Below are 23,286 nucleotides of genomic sequence, written 5' to 3'. Positions count from 1 at the left end.
TTTTTCTTAACCAAGGGATGATTGGGCAATTGTGGCATGTCTCTTTTACCATGAAACACAAAAATCTGAGGAGGCCAAGAACTGTTCAGGGTCAAGATTAGATGGAATATTTTGTTGCCAAGCCCAGATTCCCTAGTTACGTTATGATTAGTCCGGTCCCTTTGAAATGGATTACCCATAGGATTCTAAAGCTATCAGGAAAAACTTCTGTGTGTTGGGCTTAACTAAATCTACCAGAAAATCATTTGGTTCTGAGTTGATGATATTTTTAGAGGGCTCAGATGATTTCTCATCTCAGCATAGGGGAAGCTCTGATGGCGTGACCTGATTTGGAGGCTGTGGGTAAGACCAGAGGGTACCATGCTGCAGATTCCCAGAAAATCTGTAGGCTCACATGGGCACTGGGAGGTGAGGAGATGTTTGCTTATTGTTTTATTTTATTTTAATCCGTGTGTGTGTGTGTGTGTGTGTGTGTGTATCTGTGTCCACACAACTGTGTGTAGGGATTTGTGAAGACTTTAAGAGGAGGTCTGTTCCCTTGGAGTTGGAGTTATGGGTGATCTTGAGCTGCCTAATATGGGTGCTGGGATCCAAACTCAGCCTTTGTAAGAGAGACAAGCTCTTTAAACTGCTGAGCCATCTCTCTAGCCTGGGAAGAGACCTTTCATATTTAACAGGAGCCAAAGGGCTGAGGAGTGATATAGTATATGTTAATGAAGGAGGCTGTGTTACTATGAACCTTTCCCCCCCCCCCAGCTTCTGATATCAGCGATATGGAATTGCATCTCAGAATGTCCCCAACCAACTGTTGCGCAGAGGATGCCTCCCCCCATGAGAAAGGAAGCTCAGGCATCAACTTTTCCCCTAAGCAGGAGGGAGGAGAGTTAGTCAGTTTGTTAATCATGGCAGTTGTCCATAGTCACAGTAAAATCTGAGGTCCAGCTGTGCTATGCACTGGTTGTCTCTTATATTGAGTTTGGAAGCGAGAGAGTTAAAGGTTCTTTCAGATGCAAGGTCTTAACATCCATTCTGGTTTTTGGCTCTGTAACTACAGAACCACTTGAGCAGCTGCAAATAGCATTAGCTCTAAGCTCGTTACAGATCTTGCAGGCTCATTCATTGATTGCCTTCGATTTCCAGGGCATCTTGGATATAGAATTAAAAAGACTTTAGTTAAGCCAATTAACTTTTGTGGCGCCCGGGCAACTAATATGGTGTGCTAGAGAAGGTCATTGATGTTATTCAAATAGCAGTTTTATTTGTGCTGGGATTAAGGAAACTAGGCAAAAGGTCCAAGAATATTTTATAATGTGTTGCTTCTGGGTTGTAGTAGCTTGGCCTTTACTGTCTGAGTGTGACCTTAATTGCAAGTACAAGTGATTGGGTCACATTCTCCTTTCTGGAGATCGAGCCGTGATTGCATCCCCACTCAAGTATCCTTTGGGCAAATTGTTCCTAGCCAAGTTTTAGCATGAGATTTAGTGTTGCTGTCAGTTATCACGCCTTAATCACGCTGAAGCGTGATGTTAAGGGCCTGGGCTCTGGGGCCTTGCTGCCTGGGTTCAAAGTCTGGGTTTCCTATGGTTTCAGTGCCCATTTCTATCACTCAGTCCCTGTAAGTATCTCCAAGCTGAGAGTTCCTTGAGTAAGGCTTTGATGTGTACAGTTGTGTGCTTTTTCTATTGCCTATAGAAGGTAAGTGGGACTGACAAGTCTTCCTTTAAGGCTCAGGAGTTCAGGAAGTAGGCATATCTTCTTTGGGACCCTCCCTCAAATGTACTGACTGAATGCACAGCAACACAAAGCCAGAGAGATGATTACAGCCACATAGTGGGAGGATCATGGGTCCCTGAATTACCTCATGCAAAGCAGTCTGTTTATCGAGAAATGATTATATGAGTAAGAGATAGACCTCTATTGTGTTAGGTCTTTGAGATTTGGGTATGTTCACATAGCTTATGTTCCCTTAAGTAATCAAGCATCTGATAAATGTGAGACCTTGGGAAAGTGTCTTTGAATGTTTTGTGACTCAGTTCTCTAACCTGTGAAATAAGGAAAATTACCTTGGCCTGACCCAATGCAAGCACTCAGCAAGCCCAAGCTGTTCTTTTTTTTTTTAATTATTAATTATATATAAGTAAACTGTAGATGTTTTCAGACACTCCAGAATAGAGTGTCAGATCTTGTTAGGGTAGGTTGTGAGCCACCATGTGGTTGCTGGGATTTGAACTCAGGACCTTTGGAAGAGCAGTTGGTGCTCTTAACCTCTGAGCCATCTCTCCAGCCCCGAGCCCAGGCTGTTCTTATGAGAAATAAATTATCTCTGCTGCTCCCTCTGATTTTTGGGAGTGAGAAGGTTACATTGCTTTCTTTTGGAGCATCTGAAGACATGTAACATAAAGAGGTAGGCTGCAGAAAGCAGTTCACAGTCAAGTGGCATTTGGCCATCTGTGCCTTGGCTGTAGTTAAATTTGTTGGTGGACAGAGATGTTTGTTCTCTGACACATGTGGGCATATAGCCCTTGTTTGGTTTGTCGGGTTGTGAGGTGCCTGGAACTCAAAGATGGTCTCATATCAGACGGAGCCTTGGATACCCACATAGTAGTTTAGAAGATACTCCGAAATGGAAGGTTAAAAATAAAGCAGTAAGTATCTTGGAAAGATGGCACAGTGGGTAAGAGTACTTGCTGCTTCTTGTAAAGAACTCAAGGTCAGGGCCTCTGTTCTGGGTCAGGCAGCTCATAACTACTTGTAACTCCAACTCCAGGAAATCTGGATCCCATAAGCATACATACATACATACATACATACATACATATACACATATATACATATATACATACAAACAAAATTAAATATTTTTTATTTTCTTTTTTGAGACAGAGTTTCACTGGTTGTCCTGAAACTTTCTCTGTAGACCAGGATGGCTTTGAACTCACAGAGATCTGCCTGCCTTTGCCTCCCAAATTCTGGGATCAAAGGCATGTGCCTCTACCACCTGGGCAAGAGTAAAATCTTTAAAGTTCACTAAGGACATTTGTTTTGCCTAGTAGGCAGGCACCTCCTCCCCACCCCCTGTTTTGAACACTATGTCACACTAGTGCACCAGGGCAACCATGGGTCACTCTAGTCACTTGTCTCTGATTTAGTGTCCTTGAGTAAAACAATGTCACACTCTCGCCCAATTTTATCACCAAAGAATGCAAATCTTTCTATGACAATTGTCCAGTTGACTATGTAAAAACTTATGTGACTTTCAGGATGAAAATATATAGGGGCAGTAGACAGGCTGAGGAGAGATAGCCATCTTTTAATTCAGGAGCTGCCAATCTGGAAGCATTAGGTCTCTCTCAGAGACCACCCAGCGTGGAGCCTGCTGCCCTGGACTCCTTGATTTAGTAGCCCCTCAAGCAGCTAGCTGGGATTGTGTACTCTAGGGACTCGGGGTTGGGGGTGGGGGTACAGGATTCTTAGGGACTGGGGGGGTGTGTTACAGGATTCTTAGGACTGTGCCTTCCTGCTCTAAGACACAGTGACTTTGGGTATAGTTGCTTTTTCAGAGGAGAATTGAACTCCTTAAGGATTTTCCTGGAATGCCACTGATTTGGGAAAAAAAAAAACATGAATAATGGATTTTTTTTGACCTTGGTGTCATTTTTTGGGCCATACTTGTCTAAAGAAGGGTGGTTTATGCAACCCAACAGTCTCCACATTCAGAAGCAAAGTGAGACCTCTGTGAAGCCTGTTAGCTCTGTTGTGCTCACAGTTAAGAAGAGCTCCCAACATCAGCTTAAAAGATTTGCAAGTGTATTTACGTGGGTACATAATCGCTCTGGAGTGCTGTGTGCTGGAGTGACACTCTGTATGCGATAATTGAGCTGAGTGGAATGCTAAGTGCATTTATGTCATAATAAGAAAATAAAACTTCCTATAAGCAGAGACCCAAAAATTAGAGATGATTAGTTCTTATTGCAACATCTCTGGTGACAAATCTGAAAGCTGTCATCTTGCCCCACAAACATATAGATGGCTTGCAACCTATTTCCACAAGTTCAGAATTTACAAAGACTGGACGGGGCACTCAGAGCTTTATGAATACACTTGAGAAATCCCACTGCCTGAAGTCACATCTAGATTTAGGGTATCTGATAGGCTATAGAAACCAGTTGAATGGTTACTTCTTGTTAAGATGAGAGAGTGACCCTGTTTTAGAAGTTAGGACACATTCTGGACTTATCGGTCTCTCTGCCATCATCACCACCATATTTTGACCATTGTTCCATGTCCAGCTTCCTCTAAGTCCTTCACATATTTATTTTTATTTTTATTTATTTATTTATTTATTTTACCACAGCTGATTATTACAAGAGCACTGTGGAGCCTGGTATTACCCATTTTTTTCTGTTGAAGAATGGAGGTTGGCAGAGGGTAGGAGGCTTGTCACTTAGAGAGCAGATGTGCCACACAGATTTGGACTTCATACACCTGTCTAGGGTTGCTGGCCTTAGCCCCTGACAAAAGACCCAGCTGGTGGACAATGTTGGCTCTGCTCTCATTTGATCCCTAACCTGCGGCAACTGGCTTGCACCCTGTGAGTTAGCAGGCAGCACTGTCCCACATTTGGCACACATTTCTGCCTGCCTGACCTGTCAGCTGCCTTCACTGGGAGTCACACAGTGGACGGAGCAGTAGCTGCATGACTTTGTCCTCGTGGAGGGACACAAAGCTTACTGTTTACATGCCATCAAAGATGCCACCACTTTTTTCTTCTCCTCTTGTTCTCTTGCCCATCAAACCTTTGCCAGTGATGTCTGCTTCTGTCTATCAGTCATCTTAGGGTGGCTCATGATGGTTGTATTACATTAACTGGGTCCTGCATAGACTGCCTCTCCCTAGAGACATGGAACTATATACCATGCCATTAGTCCTTTTCTAGGATTTCTGTCTCACCTGCCATTTTCCAACTCATGTTTCAGGGCTTAGATTTTCTCTTTATTGTTGTATTACTTATTTTTATAGTCATTATGACAAAATGACCAAACAGCCACTCAAGGGAAGTGAGGATTTCTTTTGGCTCATGGTTTTAATGTATAGCCATCTGCCATTCTGGTGGGGAAGACATGGCAGAGTTTACAGTTCTTTATACCTGTTTATGTCTAGAGAATAAGGAATCAGAGAGAACAGGGCAGAAGGTGCCAGGTGCCCTCTAGGGCCTGCCTCACTGGCCTTCATCCTCTAGCTAATTCTACAGTTCCTAAAAACAGTGCCATCATCTGGAGACCAAGGGTTCACACACATGAGCATGTGGCCAGGCTTGGAGGTGGGAGCCTCTTTCACATTTAATTCATAGCAGTTGCTTTCCCAGAGATAGGAATCACCAGAGCATCTGGAGTTAAGTTTTCTAGAAAAATAGAATTGTTCCCAAGTACCATGTTTGGAGGCAAGCTTCCTGGATCTCATGTTGGGGTGTGCATGTTCTTGTGGTTCCACGTCTCCCCCGGACATGTCAGTTCTTGTGTTGTGATTTTATGAAGCCCAGTGCAGATACACAATGTTAGCTTTGGGTGGACGATTTAGTCAGGGGTCCATGTTGGAGTGCCACTGTGCTTTGGCCATTGCTATTCTTGGCATCACAGCTCTGCACTGGTTCCTGATTTTGAACATATTTAGAGTCCCTCTTTATGATTGACTTTTATCCCAATCACTTGTGATGGTTCAGGGGTCTCCCCACTCACGTCCCACTTCCTCTGGGGTGGTGCAGGGGCAGGGGGGATGCAGTTCCAGGTGACTCACTCCTAGATATGCAGTTATCATATAGGGGAAAAAACTGACCCAAATGTATGAGCAGCATTAAGTGTCTTGACAGTGAAATAGTGCTTTCCTGTTGCTGGTGTTTGTGTGAAATGATCTGGCAAAATAGATGCTACAGAAATAATGCATTTCTATGTCTCCCTTCTACAGTGATAAATGTTCTTAGTTCACCAAGGGATTTCTTGCCAAACCCTGATCCTGCTAACAGAAGGAGTAGGAAGACTCATATGTTCTCTTGTGACAGAGGAAGGCAACGTTTATTGGGCTCGCCTTTCTTCTGTGATACAAACAGTAAGAGGAAATCTTAGAAGGTCTGTGTTCTGCCTAGATGCTTGGCTGAAGGCACACTTGGGCTGTAATGGTGAAGCAGCTCAGCTCCTGCAGAGAGGCAGGGGAAGCAGAGCTGGGAGGGTGAGCATCATCAAAGAGCTGTGGTGGGATTGGCTGTTCCAACAGGGGCTTCTTTTCAGAGAGGCACTTGTACCACAGTACTAGAGTCCTCTGGAACAGAGGGACTGAGAGGGATAAACAAGAGACCCCTGGGATTTATGGTGTTCTTGTGGGTGACCATCATGCTGGTCCCTTTATAGATGCTTTCCCGGTGAATCTAGAAAGCAGTGCTCGGGCAGCAGGGGGGTGGGGCATCGTTTTCCTTGATGTTCTGAATGAAGACACCAAGGCTCAGAAGGTTTCTGTTGACCCTTAGCCTCCTTGATGGCTGGGGGAAGCATCTCTTGGCCCTGCCCCCTGGCCCTGTGTTCTGCATTCTTTCTAGGATGCGCTTTCTAGGATTTCATTCTCTGTTTTATGCACTGAGCCCCTTCTTGTGGCATGGGCCTCAAGTTGAACCAGTCATTGGTTGATCATTTCCACAAAGTCTGTGCCATCATTACCTGAGTACATCTTTAAGGCAGGACAAATTGTAGATAGAAGGCTTTGTGCCTGGGTTGGTGTTCCAGTCCCATGGCTGAGAGACTTGCCCGGTTGCTTCCCCCAACTTCTGATCACTAGTGTGTCCTCTCCCCCAGCCCTTTGGTGGCTCCAGATGTCCTACCTCCAAGCTCCCTGCTCTCAACACGGCACTTCCTGGCCCTGACTTTCATGATGCTTCCCTCCTTAGCTGCATGTGGTCCAGTGATGTGAAGAAAGAAGACTTTGCTGAGTCATGGGTGGCCTCTTACTCTGGACCTTCCAAGACTCTGCTCTCATGGACCCTTCCCTATCATCTCATGATTTTTTGTTTGTTTGTTTTGTTTTGTTTTGTTTTGTTTTGTTTTTTAGCCTGATAACCTTTCAAGGTGGCAGTCACTTCCTTGGCCACCCCCTCAGGGTGCATCTTTGTCCATTGATTGCACAGCTCCTGCTGACCCAGAACCTCAGGCTTCCTCAGGGTTTGTCTTACTCATTATCATGGCCTTGATGGCTAGGATCCTGCCTGGCTTACCAGAGAGACAAAGTGGAACAGATGGAGTGTTAGAAACAGGAGCATAGTGTGGTGGCTCCAATTGTGACTTTGGGACACCAGCCGTACCTTTCCTTTGTGCCATTCTTTCATATTTTCCTGTTTTGTGATCCTGGGGTTCTCTTCATACTTTCCCAGTCCCTTTCTGCAGGGGACAATAACTGACAGAAGTTCCCTAGTAATGCAGTCAGTCCTTGGTACCTGCACAGCTGTGCAGGATGTTTTTTGGGAGGGGATATGGCTTTACTAAAAGCCTTCTTTGGAGTCTTGCAGAACAAGAGGAGGCTGCAAACACAGGTGACAATGGAAAAATCTCTCACAGAGGCCCCAGGGCACTTTCCAAGTGGGTTCCTCCTCTCCCTTAGGTTTTGGACTGGCACAATCTGGGTGTACTCCTTCACCCTGGCACTATGGTCCCCTTTGTAGGCCCCGAGGAGAGTGGGGGCCACTGCTAGCACCTCCTTTGTGCCTGTCACATGGTGTTTGCTTTCTTTGAGTTGCTTTTGGGCAGCTCTTGTCAAGTGACTGTCCCCAGTTCTTGATATTTGATTCTTTCTCAGAGTCTAAGCTGCTGCTGGCAACAAAATCAATGAGACAGGTGATTATGGGAATGAAATGGGCCTTTCAAAACTAGTCTGTAAATATTTGGGCTGTCAATCTGTTGTCTCTCTACCCAGAAATAGTTCAAAAGTCTAAGCAATTAAATGTCAGGCCTTTTTAGGTTTAAAATCTCTCTTCAAACCTTTGACTTTTACTAGCCAAGTAAATCCATCATTGCCTCAGATCCTGAGTGCAGCACACAGGTAACACCAACTCTCAGCAGACTGTTAACAACACAGATAGGTGCAGGAAATGTGTTCAATGCAGGGCTGAGAAGATTCTGCTTTACTGTTTATCTGCAGGGATTTTAATTGGACTCAGATTCCCCCTTTATAAAATAAACTCGTGAATTTTTTAGGCTGTTTTGATCATGAAAGTTTTTTTCCCCTTTCCTTCAACTATGGCAGATAGTTTTGCTGGGTATCACAGTCCAGGTTGACAGTTGTGGTGTTTTCGTACCAGCAGTGTATTGCTCTAGGCTCTTCTATCTCTCAGAGTTTCTACTGAGCAATCAGGTGTAACTCTGATTTTCATTTATATACAATTCTTCCAGCTATCAATACCTTTTCTTATCTCTGTATATTTAGAGTTTTGACTATGATATCATCTTGAGAGTGGGGGGCACTAGAAAGATTCTAGAGAGGTTAGCTGTGAGGATCTGTAATAAGGGGAAGGGAAGTGGGGAGTGATGTATTGTTTCATTTAAAAGCATTTAAAATAAGCAAAGAAAGAAAAACAGAAGGGCCCCCTATTTTGTTCTAAATAGAACTAATTTCATATTCTTAATTTATAAAATGATATTGCCATTATAAAATTTAAAATATAGATGTAAAAAAAGAAGATAGAAACAAATAGTGTGTGGTCACATAACCTGCTGTAATCACAGAAGATATCCTTTTAGCTATAATGTATGCAGATCGCTGATTTAAAACAGGCTAATGGTTGCTTGTATTTTGCAACACAGCATATGCCTTTTCTTGTCATTCTTTGATGCAGTTTGATGTGGACATGTGGGATTCATACAGTTGCTGCCTATCAGACCCATCTCTTCTTGTAGGATCCTTTCTAAGACCTTTGATGCATGTTACTACTTAAGCCACTAAGGGTTTGACCCTGACTTTAGACACTTTCTCCCTCTTCTTCAAAATCTTCTGATTCCAGCTACACCAAACATTTCCTGGTAAGACCAAAGCATTTACCAGTCCTGATTCCAGCAGGCACTAACATCCTGAGAAGGCAGGGTGACTTCCTCAAGGTGGCAAGAGAGTAGAACACACTTGGTCCATTATCAAAAAGCATCTGTTGGCATCTGAGCTGTAGGGAGAGTGGGCAGGGGGAGGGAGGGAAACAAAGAATTGCTGAATTACTCCCAGATGTGGGCTCTTGGGTTGATACCTACTGTGTTGAGATTGGTGACTCTAACACAGGTACAAGCTGTCCCAGATGGTTGGTCAGTAAGATGACTATTCTCACAGAGAAGGTTCAGGGTAGAGATGAAGGGAGATCTTACTGAAAAGTCAAGAGTTACATAAGTCAACTCCCTTCATGATTAGAGGGGAAATGCTGGCAAACAATGTTAAGGCCAGAATACTGGGCCTCATAAGAAGACCAAAAGGGTCAAGTGAGGATTCATTGTGAAGTACATTTTGTTTTAGATCTCTTGACATCATAGAGTCATTGAAGGCAAAGGTTCATTTCACTCCCTCTGTAAGGCTGCTGTTAATTTTGATAAGGTTTCTTTTTTTTAGTAATGAATTAGCCTTGGGCATAAAACCTGGTCCCTGCTGTGAACTTTGGAGCACATCTGGTGAATAGAGGAAACCCCAGATCCATGGATCCTGGCTGGCCTTTGAACTTAGGAAAAGCTTTTAGTGATTGTTACTGAAGTTTTATTCAGATGCCAGAGGACACTCTGAGCTAGGGTTGGGCTGTCCAGGTCCCTTATCCCAGGCCACTTCCCACATGTGGGAGATGTCACCATCAGAGAGCCAAAGGACAGTGAACCTGCCTCTTTTCCTATATCTCATGTTCATCAGCATGCAGTGTATCATTATCAAATCACCACCACCACCACCACCACCACCACCACCACCACCACCACCACCATCATGTCTTATCTCTTCTGCATCAAGATTTATTAAGAAAAATCCTATGACCATGAGCTATGGGTGGTTCAGTAACCATAAGGGTCACTGTACTGGAAAAGATAAGTTCAGCTTCTTCTGGCTGGGTTTAAAGCAGTGGTAGTGGTGGTGGGGTTGGTGTTTGGGGTCAGGGCAGAACAGCTTTGCTGTGAAGGAGGAACAGGAGAGTAGAAAGAGAGTAATAAGAGTTTCCTAGAGAGATTCATGAGAGCAGGCCCCAAGAGTAACTGTCTGATCTTTGTATATGATCTCAGGGATCTGGGAAAAGGATGATCATGTAACTTCCTGGGCCATAGCAAACCCTGGCACACATAGCATCTCAGAATGTCTAATGCGCTAAATAGTATAGCAGATCTTCACCTTGCTCTGCTCTCAGGAGACTCAGAAATAGTATTTATATCTCAGGATCAACTTCATTCTAGGAACTCATTGGCCCTGGTGCCCAGGACAGAGGCCTCACTTTCTAGTCACTGTCTGTCCTTATGTAACTTCCTCCTTTGTTGGTATCTGGTAGTGGGTGGTGCTATTGGACTGAGAGTGGTGTTTGCTGCTTCTAGAACCTGGATCAGATGCCCTGGCTCATTGCTGGCTCCTAAGGGTCTCCTGAAGTCTTAGGACACTGGCCAAACCCTTCTCTACTTCACTCTTTTCTTGGGATCTCTGCCTCTGTTCTCAAGTGCTAATCTCCTGTCAGACACAAGTGCTTTGCTTTTTTTTTTTTTGAATTGTTGTGCCAGGGTCCAACCTGCACATGCAAGGCCAGAGCTCTGCCACGGAAGCGACACACCCCCCTCCCAGATTCTCCTTTGAGAGCCCAGGCAATAGCCTCAAAGGATTTGGAAATCGGAACTGGAAAGAGATGTGTTTTGAGTGACAGCATATACTACTTTTCTAGCTGAGCCTTGGGTAGAAGGCTGGCCTCTGCTGGCCAGGAAGAAATGGTGCCTTCTTCTAGTTCTCATATTTAAAGGTAGAAGTGGGGGAATGAAGAGAGGATAGATATTTGAGCCCTGGAAATTATCCTGCCACTAAATATCCTTTGACTTATCACTTAAAAGTAACCCTCTAGACACCACAGAATCAAGCTGCAGAACAAACCCCTGATTTTCCTAAGTTGAAGCTTGAGGTAAGGTGTTAGCAACTCAGCTTCAAGTAAAGCAACATCATAGTGCCCCTAGGTTCAGTGCCTCGGCCTTTTTTTACAAGGATATGGGCATCATGATGCTGTTTTCACACTGACAGAAGTATTGTGAACTCCTTTTGGAGTTCCCAATAAGAAGCAGCAGTTCCATTCCATGTGAATGAAGCTGAGACTTTATTCAAATCAACTGTTGTCTTCGGATCCCTTTGTGTTCTTACAAACCACTCAGGGTCCACCAGGGCTTTTGCTCACATGGGCCACCCCCATTAATATTTACCACATTAGCTCTTAAAACTAAGAAATTTAAAGAGAAACTAATTGAAAAGATGAAAAAATGTATTATGTAAACCATGCACTTTATAGACAATAGCTGGCATTAATTTTCCCTTTACTTGGCAAATTTCTTTAATGTTTGACTGAGCAGAGACATATGGATGTCTGCACATGTCTGTCTGCACAGTTTGTTGTTATCTGTTGCTGTTCACGAGGCAAGCCAACGTCAGGTATGCTATCGGAAAAAGGGACTGCGTGTAATGACTTCTCGTGGCTGTGAATTTGGCACAGCTGAGAAGAAGGAGCTTTGATTGAGGAATTACCTCCATCAGTTCCTCGGACATGGCTGTGAGCATTTTCTTGATTGCTAGTTGCTGGAGTAGGTCCTGGCCAGCTGTTGGTAGTGTGTGGGTGGATGGTCCTGAGCGCTCTATGGAAGCAGACTGAGCAGAAGCAGGGAGCCGGTTAGTAAGCAGCGCTCCTCCGCGGTCTGTGGTCTGCTCCTGCTTCCCGGTTCCTGCCTGAGTTCTGTCCTGATTCCCTCAGTGGTGGACTGTTATGTGGAAATCTAAGTGGGAATGAGTCCCTTCCTCACCCCTTTGGTCTGAGTGATTTGTCACAGCAACAGGAAGCTCGCCAGGTCAGCAAGCAAGCATGCACCCACGTGCACAGCCAGAGAACAGACAGTTGTAGGCACCATCTACCTTGTTTGCTTTTTGTTTTTTGTTTCTTTCTTTCTCTTTCTTTCTTTCTTTCTTTCTTTCTTTCTTTCTTTCTTTCTTTCTTTCTTTCTTTCTTTCTTTCTTTCTTTCTTTCTTTCTTTCTTTCTTTCTTTCTTTCTTCTTTCTTTTTGCTTTGCTTTCCTTTTCTTCCTTTTTTTTTCTTCCTTCTTTAAGGCAAGGTCTCTCACTGGCCTGAGCTCGCAGAGTAGTGTAGGCTAGCTGACTAGTCAGTCTCAGGGATTCACCTGTTTTCATCTCCTCAGTAGTGGGATGATGCGCATGCTGCCATGCCTGGTGGTGGTGGTGGTAGCAGTGGGGTAGCTGCTGCTGCTCTTGCTATTGGTCATCTTCTTCCTGCTCATCATCATCACCACCACCACCACCACTATCATCATCATCACCATCATCATCATCATCTATTTCTGTTCTTGGGATTGAATTGAAATTCTTGTGCCTCTCTCTCTCTCTCCCCCCCCCCCCCCCCCCCCCCGTGTGTGTGTGTGTGTGTGTGTGTGTCACTGGTCATAATCATCCCATAACTCTCTTCTCTTCCCCTCTCCCTCCTGCTGATCTTCCCAAATACCCCCTTTTATGTCTTACTCTCCCTCAACCTCCCCAAAAGTTCAGACGTCACATCTGAGAGGAAACATGCATGAGTGAACGGCCCCAGGACCAGTGTTAGTCTTTGTGAATATGGCTTATGTAGCTTAACATGAGGATCTGATTTCCTGTGTTCATGATGAGTTTTTAAAGAAAAATTCATCATAAGTTGAGAAGATGAGGAAACCAAGCACCTAGTCAGCCCTTTAGGACACCCCTCAGATAAGCCAGCATTTGATTAGCTGACACTGTTCCTTTCCTGGGTGCCATGTCAGCTTCTGGTGAGAGCCAGGCTCAGTTCTCAGGTTTCAGGCTGTTATAGTAATTGTGAGGTGTGGCCTACCATCTCCGACTCCAACCAATATGGTATTGATGAAGTTTTATTTTTATATCCATCAGAGGAAAGCCCACACGTGATACCTTAGAAGAGGCCATGGCTCTAACACTGACTGTCCTTTCTCCTTATAGAAATACAAAGAGTATGAGAAAGATGTTGCCATTGAAGAAATCGACGGTCTCCAACTGGTGAAAAAGCTGGCTAAGAACATGGAGGAGATGTTTCACAAGAAGTCTGAGGCAGTACGGGTGAGTCTTTCAGGATCGGTGCCACGTTGTACAGAGACACACAGGCAACTGGTGTTTGAGCCTGGCACTGATGAAACAGGTTGTGAAGTTTGCCCAGAACACAAATGCTCCTCCTTATTTCTTCAACTTTGGGGGCCAAGAAAAGCAGTTCTTCCTTACACTCTTCGCATGGAGTGCCAGAGCCAGTTTTCCTCTCTGGATCTTATGCCCCCATTAAAAGATTGCAAGGGTTGCTCCCCTCACCCCCCAACTCTGTTATGCCCTCCTAACTTCTTTGATCACTTGGGGACATTGTGGCTCACTGGAAAGCTGTAAAACATTTTTAAAAAACGATTGCCACAGTGTGAAACTGAACACCTCAGTGGGGGCAGATGAGTCTGGAAGAAGTTGGATGTTCTCCTTGTTTGACTGGAGCTGTACTGAGATTATGATGTTTGTATTGATTCAAGTAGCTCACTGTGATTTCATGTCAGCTGGGTGAAGGGGACTGCAGGGCATATGGGCTTTTTGCTTTGTTTTTAGTTTGATTGCTAAGTTTTATGTCCTGCTTTATGTTCAGCTGTTGGTGCTCAGTTCACTGTTCATTTTATTCAGTCTAGCATCGTAGCCCAGGACAAGGTGTCCCCCAGATATAGAGTAGACCGCCCCATGTCTGTTAACTCAATCTGGAAACGCCCTCACAGACAAGCCCACATTTGTCTCACCCAAACGATTCTAGATCCTATCGAGATGAGAATCAAGGTTGACTCTCACACAGAAAGTATCATCTGGAATTGTCACCGCATGATAGAAAACTGTGACTTTTTGTCTTCTTGCATACTTTCTCTCACATCTATTTTTTTTTAATTTCTATGTGTATGCTAATATTTTTCTTTTCTTCAATTTTGAAAATTATGGCACCTGCTTGCCTTTTGATCCAGCTTTTTTCATCCTTTCTTTCACCTGCTCTTTGGTAATTTCTCACGTCACTGTGTTTTGTGATTCCCTTGGGCAGCTGACTACATGTTTGTTAATTTATCCCACTGCTTCTGCAGCTACCTGTTTGTCCATTTAAGTTGTTTGCAAGGTTTGAAATCAATATTACTGCAGTGAAGGTTCAGGAATATCAACAATAAATCAAGCAATCCTTGGTGGGCATCCCTTTAAAGATTTTGCCAATATTCGCCTGTCTTATCTTGGCCAACCCCCATGGTGGAGGTTCTATTGTCATCTGCAGCTTACAAAAGGGAGATGGAGAGGAAGTAGCTACTTAGCATCTCTGCAGTACCATTGATATGGGGCTCCTGGTCACTGAAGTCTACATTCCTCACCACCTTGACCCTTTTTTAGGGCGTACTACCCATTGGCTGGAATGTACTAAGCAGGATTTCTGCCTTGATCCAAGGTTGGAGGCTGGTGAGGACCGTTGAGCAGGCCTCTGTGGGTCTCTTTTCTGCTTGTACCTCCAGGGGGCCATGCAGAGTGTGTGCTTAAAGGATTATTGAGTGCATGATGCACCTGGCCAGGAGCTAGAAGGTTATGCTATGCCATTTAGATTTTGTGTCAACCCTGGGAGTTATCATTGTCCTAGAAATGAGCATACAAGCTGAGCTGTATGAAGTCATTTGCCCAGGTCACACTCCAGGGCTCAGAGGGGGTTAGTTTTTGCATCCTCAAGGCAAGAGTACAGCTGTGCTGCTACACATCCCTGAAAAGTCTAACGCCTGCCAAACAGAAAGCACTCCATGCAGGTCTGGATAAAGCTTTTTCCATCTTGTGAACATATGATAGAGAAGGAGTCCTGGGGCTGCAGGAAGCGCCTGGATGGGGACCAGGAGGGACCGGGAGCTGTCTCCAGCCATTCCATATTGCCTAATTTTGAAACCATTTTGCTTTAAATTAGTGACATTCAAAGAAAACCCTATTTGATACGGCTGGCGCAATTTCTTTGAGAAGGAAAAAGAAAGTGTCCTGTTTGAATGGAAATGTCCCCAGGATAAGGCCAGCCTACACATTCTGAAATGTGTGATTTTCTGTATTTTAAAATACACACACAGACCCTTTGTAAGCAAACTGGATGCTGCCACATTATGGGAGTTGCATTCAGCTTTGTGTGGTTCTCTTCGCCCACACACCTTTGTTTTTGTTGTGAGACTGACCCAGGCTTCATCCTTCCTAGGCAGGGTTTGCCCGCTCTGCCACAGCTCCCAGTATTTTCATCTGGATTCAGTTGAGTATGGGCTAACCCCAGGTACCCTTGCACCTCTGTAGGCATCAGCCAAAGGGCATGGGTCATCTGGAATGAACTGCTAGCTTAGCTTGAAGTCAAAGAAGGAATGACTGGGACTCTTCATATTGTAAGGACATGTTGCTCCCTGAGCAGAAAGCTTCAGTTTTGGGGTCTGTGAGCATTTGGAGTAGCCAAAGACCTCAAGTTTACCCTGTCGCTACCCTTTGCAGTATTGCACTAGGATGACCCAACCTGAACTGAGTAGGCTGTTTTGCCTGGAATCTTATGAAGGAAGTAGACAATGGGCCAGGAACAGAATTGATTTTAGGATCATCATTTCCCCAACTCCTCTGCCCCACCCCTAGTAATGTGCATCAGATCACACTCTTGGGGTTCCCTCTTTATCCTTGACAGTGTCCCCTTGGTCTGATGTCACTCATCATTGTGACTTAAGAACACATGCAAGGAAAACCTGGATTGCAAGCCACAGTGACTATTAAAAGCACTGCTGGTGTGCGGAGTACCTTGAACCTGTCAAGAGCTGTGGACTGGCTTTGGCTTACACAGGTAGATTTCATTAGCGCTGGGGAAACCTGACTCCACTAACCCAGACCTTTAACACACACAGGCTGTCATCTCCAGGATGTTGAACAATGTTGTTCTTTTTCTCTGTCTCCCTGGCTTGATTTCATCATTTCCCTGCATCCCTTTGCCCAGTGATTAGTTGAATCAGAGCGATTTTATCATGCTCAGGCCCTATTTGAATTCTTCTCCGCTATGCAATTATCCTATCATAGAAAGTCCTATTTTCTACCCGTCAGATGTCTGAGGTAAATGTGAAACCTAAAGTGGCCTGCCCATTATATAACCTCTGTCATACGGCTGGTAATGGACTACATGCAACTTTTTCTCCCCTTCGGACTAGCAAATTATAAATAACCTTAGCCTCCATAATTGCCATTAACATAATGGCGCCGCCATTATGACGGCTCTTCTTAACTCTATTTTCTACACAATTTTAATGCCAGGGGTAGTTTGAATAATTTTTGTAAATCCACTCATAGGCTAGCTCCAGGTTGTTTGAAGGAACAAGGCTGCCGATTGCTTTCTGTGCACAACAGCTATGCACGAGGCATTGTCTTCCAATTTCTCTATTCAAATATGTGCGTGCTAGCCTGCTCTCAATGGATGTTGCTGAGCTGTCGATATCAAGCTTCTGCTTCCTTTGAATGGCCAAGGAGTGGAATCCATTTGCTTTTAGTTCATCAGCATCCCAAGGAGCCTCTCCAAATGTTGAATTTAGCAGAAATAATATGCACCTGCCTCCTGCCGGTGGCACACTCCCATTGGGCTATTCTAAGTGACACCTGGGCTGCTTGCCTGTGACATAAGTCAGAACTTATTTGAGATACTGAAAGAAGGAAGACTTGGCATGGCTCCTGTCTTTACTGAGCCGCTGGCGTGAAGAAAAGTGCTCTGATTTGAGGGCAGGCAGAAGGCGGTGGGTAGACTATTACCTGGTCTTGGGGATGTGGGCAGGCAGCCCACAGCCTTTGTCTTTCAGATCTGGCCTTTCACTGGGAGCGACCACAGCTGTCAATCACCTGAGAGTATCTGCTCCAGCTCCAGGGAACTCTGAATAGGCAGAGCCACTGTGGGGAATTTGTGATTCTTAGGTGCACCCTCATTTCTGAAACGTGGCATCGGTAGAGTGGCATTTGCTGTGGGTCATGCAGAGACACTCTGCCTTCACCTTCTAGATTTGGGTAGGCGTACAGCCCCTCCCCCCATTTTCTCAGGAGACCTGGTTTCTGTAAAGGGTAGGGTTGACTTTATGCTGAGTCCTACAGATCTTAGACCCCCATAAACTTAAACACATATCTGGAAGAGAGGAGGTATCATGAAAAGATAGTGCCTATTTTGGTAGACTATAAAACAGAACATCAAGTATTTAATTTACTATTGAAATAATCTGAAGCATCTGGCAGAATGAACTCCAGTGCAGACAGGAAGAGACATAGGAAACAGTAGCTCACGACAGGAAGAGTTTGTTGTTTTCAAACCTTTAGTATGAAATGTTTAATAACTTCCTCCAAACACTCGTAGTTCATAGCTGTAAATAAACCTAATCTCTTGCACTTGCTTTCTGATTTCCATTGGTAAAATGAGAAACTGGGCACTTGAAAAGTGTTTTGCTTACAACCACACACTCCTGCTTCTTGGAAGAACTAAAGGAGACTTAGAGTTTGTGTTCAGGTCTCCGTCTTCCAGCTACCTGCTCTTCATTGTGGAACTGATTCCTATTATAGCTGTGCTGTGGAAAGTGATTGCCGTTGTACTGTAATTCAATTTCAGCGCATTCACGCGTCACTTCCCCGATAGGAGCTTATCTGGAGAAACCTCGGACTTGAAAGCTTTTTATCTAGAAATTCCACATGCCGTGGGTCATTTTTCCTAGGTAACAGATACAGTATTTGCATTTAATAAACATTTACCTTCTCAGAAAAATGGATTTCTTTCCCATCCAGAAGAGATTTACGCCAGTCTTCCAAGAAGCCAGAGGTACTATTAAAGTACCTTTCTTTAGCTGTTTCTTGGCTGATGTATGTCTACATATGTATGATTATAAAATGCATCTACACCACAATGTAAATAAATACATGGCACACACTGGATGCTGAAGACAGTGAAGGCAGACTCTGGCAGCAGCAGGAGTTAGGAGTGGTTAATAGCTATGGGGGGGAAATACTTCTGGCTTCAAAACACTGTTGAGAGCTGTTGATAAGACATAGTTTCCAAAGGCTATACATTAAGCTGGGAATGAAATCAACAATTTTGTTGATAATTTCTAAACTGTTTCAGCAGAAGGCCACAATACTAGACTATATGAGTAGTTCAAACTGGACACAATTGATTAAAGGTAGAATGAACAAAAGAGAGAGAGAGAAAGAGAAAGAAGAAAGGAAGGAAGGAAGGAAGGAAGGAAGGAAGGAAGGAAGGATAAGGTTGGGTGTGTAGAGGACGGGTTGGATCTGGGATCAGTTGGAAGAGGAGGTGAGTGTAATCAAAACAATTTGTAAAAAATCTCAAAGAACTAACAAAAATTAAAAATTAATTTTTTATTTTAAAATTTAAATTAATAATTTAAATTAAATTTAACATTTAATTTTAAATAAAAAAATATCAAATTGAAAAGTATGAGACAGGATATGTTCATAGAATTCCTGCTTCTCTTCCATAGAAATTAAATCCATAATGAGAAATTACAAGGATCTGAAGTCATCAGACAAAGCTAGGACACTGTCAGTCCTCCACTAATAGATGTTGCAGAATTTAAGCTAAATTATTACTCCTTTATTTTATAAGCTAATTTGAAGTGAACCATTTCAGGGGAGATGTCATCATGTGAACATAATGCATGATATATATGTGTGTATGTGTATATATATATGTATGTTATAATATACAGAAATATATACACCAATAAGTCTATTTGCTATGACTTTTACATTAAAAGTTAGTCATATGATACAGCAAAACTAATTTACCAGCTGAAAATGAGTGTGGATCTAAGTTATCAACAGAATGTGATCAATTAATACCACTTATCTGCTTTGTAAAACTGTAACATATTTGTTGCTATTTTAATTTTTGCTTAGATTTATTGGGGGCTCACAGAGACTGAAGCTGCATCCACGGAGCCTGCGAAGGTCTGCAGTAGGTCCTCTACATATCTATTGTGGCTGTTTATCTTGGGTATTTTGTGAAACCCCCAACAGTAGGAGTGAGGCAGTCTCTGACTCTTTTGCCTGCTCTTGGGACACTTTTCCTCCTACTGAGTTGCCTCCTTCAGTCTTGATGTGATGGGTCTGTGCCTAGACTTATTGTAATGTGTTATGCTGTAGTCAGTTGATATCTCGGGGGGGGGGGGGCTTCTATTTCTGAAGGGGAAAGGAAGGAACAGTCAATTTAGGGGAGAAGGGAGGTGGGGGGATTGGAAGGAGTGGAGAGAGAGGGATCTGAAGTCCACATGTATTGGAAAAAATACTGACAAAATGTCTCTTTTTGTAGCTGGGCATGCATCTTTGATCCCAGCACTTGGGAGGCAGAAGCAGGTAGAAGTCTGTGGAGAGAAGAGAAAGTTCTGAGTGGATGTATAAGTAGGAGGAAGTCTGAGAGAATGCCCATCATTGATAAAGACCAGTGCCTCAGACCCATGGGAACTGGCGAAGCCTTCCTCTGGCCCATGCTCAAATATTGCCAGACTGTTCAGGAAGCATCTATAGCAGCTCTGTCTACTTTGTCCAAAGACACTGTCCATGCATGAGCAGCCCACCTGACCCCAGCTCTTGTGGACACGGGTGTGTGATTTCTTCATTCTCTTGTCACTCCAGTCAGGTCTCCAGGACCAAGCCATTCCTAGATGCCAGGTTTCTATGAGTTCTAGACCAGCCTAATCTACATAGTGAGTTTTAGGCTGGACAGGGATATGTGATATGACTCTGAGTCAAAATAATAAACAACCAAACTTCTCCTTCCCCCGCCCACAAGCCAGATTAATGATTAACTTGTGAGTTTGTCTTTTAGATAAAATGGGCTTGAGATAGCAATGTTAATGATTTTCTTACATGAAGCAGAGGAAAACAGAAACTCCCACATCCATATGCAGATAGTTAGATGAAAGCCAGAAACCTCTGCATTGTAGTCTCAAATGAGAATATTAGATCAGACACAGACTAAGGGGCCAGCAGACGAAACAGCACGTAGAAACAAGGACATGAAATCAATAATTACCATGGACACAGATTAAAGAACACATAATAGAATTATAATAAATCAGATTGCCGTCAGCAAAAACAAGGTAGACAATTTACATCTCAATGTCTCTGAGATATAAAGAGTGACCCAGGGAAAGACAAAAAGATGGAGAGATAAAGCCACCTTTACAGATTAGAATAATTTCCCTCCCTTAGTTTTAAGAACTGGTCAGCAGGAGGGAGATAGCCTTAGGAATGAAATTTTCTAATCAAAGCCAGAAAATCTAGCCAGTGGAACACTTGACCTTCTTCCCCAAATCCCAGCGAGGGAACCTCAGAGGACAGCTTTCTACCCAGATTTGTCTTGTAGTGAGCTCCGATAGTACTGGGATTACTTCTCCCACTATTGTTATCTTAAGAGAGACAATAACAGTCTTTTCTTTGAAATTGCTTCCTCCATTGGGCTTGTTGGAAAAGAGTAGAAGGTAAGGGTGGTAGAGAAAGAGGAAGAAGCTGGATCAGAGGACCGAGAAACTACGGCGGCGGGAAGACTTTTCTTCAAATTAAGTAAAAATCCCAGCACTTGGGATGCAAAGAAGGGTTGATCCCTGGGACTCACAGGCTGGCTAGTCTAGCCTCGCCTCCTTGCTGAGATCCAGGTAAATGATAAACCCTGTCTCAAGGTATATGGTGTTCATGTTCATTAGGACTGAGATCATCCTTTGGCCTGTACGTGCACGCACACACACACACACACACACACACACACACACACACACACACACACACATCCATCTGTTGAGGTTTTGTCTTTTACTGTCTATGGTAATGCTAAGTGCTGGTCCCCAAGGCTTAGAGTCTGCACATAGCCCCTGGACCCTTTCCCCAAGTTAATTCTGACTGGTGAATAAAGATGCCAAGAGAGCCACTAGCTGGGCAGAAAGGACATAGGTGGGGTGGGGGTTTCTCAGGCTCAGAGGGGGGACCACAAGGAGGGAGCAGAAGGAAGCCTTCATGAAAGAGAAGAATGTGCAGGAGGAGAGCCAACATGGGCTAAAGGCCAACAGAATGACCGAGGGTTGGCCAGCTGGGTTGAGAGCAGCCCAGGTGAAACAGTGGGGTTATCAATGAAAAGGTAGGTTTTAACAGCATGGAGTCTTACACAGCTGCCCAGTATTGTGCTGCCTGAGGCATATTTTAAAAAATATAAAGGCTGTGTGTGTCTTTCATTCAGGGACATAAATGGTCTAAGACAGGGAAGAAATCCTATGCTGGGATCTTTAAAAATATTTTTTACTATATCCATCCATGCATAAAACAAAACAAAACAAAGAATATGAGAATGTTAAATATTCCCTGTTTTAAAAAACCTTGGCAAGTTCAATTAACATAACTATCAAATGTAAAACCAGCTGAAGCCAGCTGAAATACTAAATGATGCATTTTTTTTATTTAATATGTTCCTCATCTTTGAATTTCTCTCTCCCATTTTAGTGTCTCTCATTCCATTCAGTGAGAATTACAACCTTCTGTGATAGCTGGAGGCAATTGTATTTTGTATCAGGTTTATTATATGCTGCTCGTGGGTGTAGCTTCCTTGACTCTCAACGCTGTATCTTAGGGCTTGAGACATAGGTGAATATCTTATGTCTATCTTAATGTCTGAGATGATAAATTTCCATCCAACCCAAGAGGAGTCTATGATGTCTTGGCCCTTCCTGTGAGACAGTTGCTCATTCTAGGGGCTTTTGCTTGACATCTCTACCACAATGGACTGGAGGGAACAGGTTCCCCTTCCTCCTGGTATTTTTAACAATCTAGCACTTGTTTGGTTTTTAAGCTAAAAGTGAGTAAGATTGTAACAAGGAAGACACTGAAAATACAATTATCGATTTGTACAAAGGCAAGAGAAAAAGCCAAAGGTTCTACAACCCATGCTCTGACTAGATTTCCTAATAGAACTGTAATTCTCTGGGGGAAAAAAATCAGAAGATAACCAACAGCCATCCCAGAATAAACTGCTGCACCAATGTTTAAAACAAATAGGCTATTTGGGTCCCAGACAGAACTCCTCAAACTCCACATGAGGAGGCAGGGATGCTTGGATACAGAGGCCCCTGGTAACCACACCAATCCTGCTATTCTTTCTGTCTTGTATTGTTCAAGGGTTGTCCTTGGAGCCCCATGTTGGAGACCAACACTGTTTATACAAAACACAGTTCTTATCTCAGAGGGAACAAGAGGTCATTTATTGTGACCAAATATGAATGATTTTGGTCCAGAAATATGGGTTTTTGTTGTTCCAAATAACATGTTTCAGCATAGGAGCAGTCATAAGTGAATACTTAATATAGCAGAAAGAACCATTTTTATTAATCAAGGCATGTACCTAAGCATTTATGGTAGCATCAGGCAGGGTACAGTTAAGTGGGTAGAATTTATAAGGTTCATATGCTTTATCTGATGGAATTTTTTGATTTGGGGTTGGTGGAATGCACTGGTCAGGTAAATTGAATACTTTTCAAAGTATTTATCAAGTAGCTGAAAGGCTGTGAGGGCATATTTAATAGGTGGATGTGAGGTGGCTTTTAAGGGGACTTAAGATAGCCTAAGGCAGTGTTTTTCAACTTGTGAATCACAACCATCTCAAAACACATATTTCCAGTGGTCTAAAGAACCAAGACAAGACACTGCTTAGTAGCAAAATAGCAAAATTGTAGTTATGAAGTATCAATGAAAATAAATTTGGGGCGAGGGGGGTGGCCAGGTGGGGGAAAAAAGAAAATAAATTTATGATTGGGGGTTGCTACAACACAAGGAGCTATATTAGAGGGTTGCAGCATTAGGAACGTTCAGAACCATTGATCTAAGGTAATTCTGGCTCTGGCTCTGGCTCTGGGGCATCTCAGCTCTCCACAGTCCCAAAGCTTGAAGCTGTCAGTCAGCCTTGTTCTTCTACCTGTGTGTAGACTTTTTAACCTC

The 23,286-nt window shown here is 43.5% G+C and overlaps 1 protein-coding gene across 1 annotated transcript in view; it reads left to right on the top strand.

Moving 5' to 3' along the window:
* The window catches only part of Cacna2d3 (calcium voltage-gated channel auxiliary subunit alpha2delta 3), an 827,632-nt gene that overhangs the window by 170,840 nt on the left and 633,506 nt on the right, over positions 1 to 23,286 (top strand). Inside the window, exon 3 of the mRNA XM_052190624.1 lies at positions 13,222 to 13,338. Coding sequence (XP_052046584.1) covers positions 13,222 to 13,338 — 117 coding nt within the window. The remainder of the gene's footprint in view (positions 1 to 13,221; positions 13,339 to 23,286) is intronic.

This window comes from Apodemus sylvaticus, chromosome 8 (genome assembly GCF_947179515.1).
Source record: "Apodemus sylvaticus chromosome 8, mApoSyl1.1, whole genome shotgun sequence".
Classification (NCBI taxonomy): Eukaryota; Metazoa; Chordata; class Mammalia; order Rodentia; family Muridae; genus Apodemus; species Apodemus sylvaticus.
Note: the sequence above shows the minus strand (reverse complement) of the source record. Positions and strands in the feature narration are given on the sequence as shown.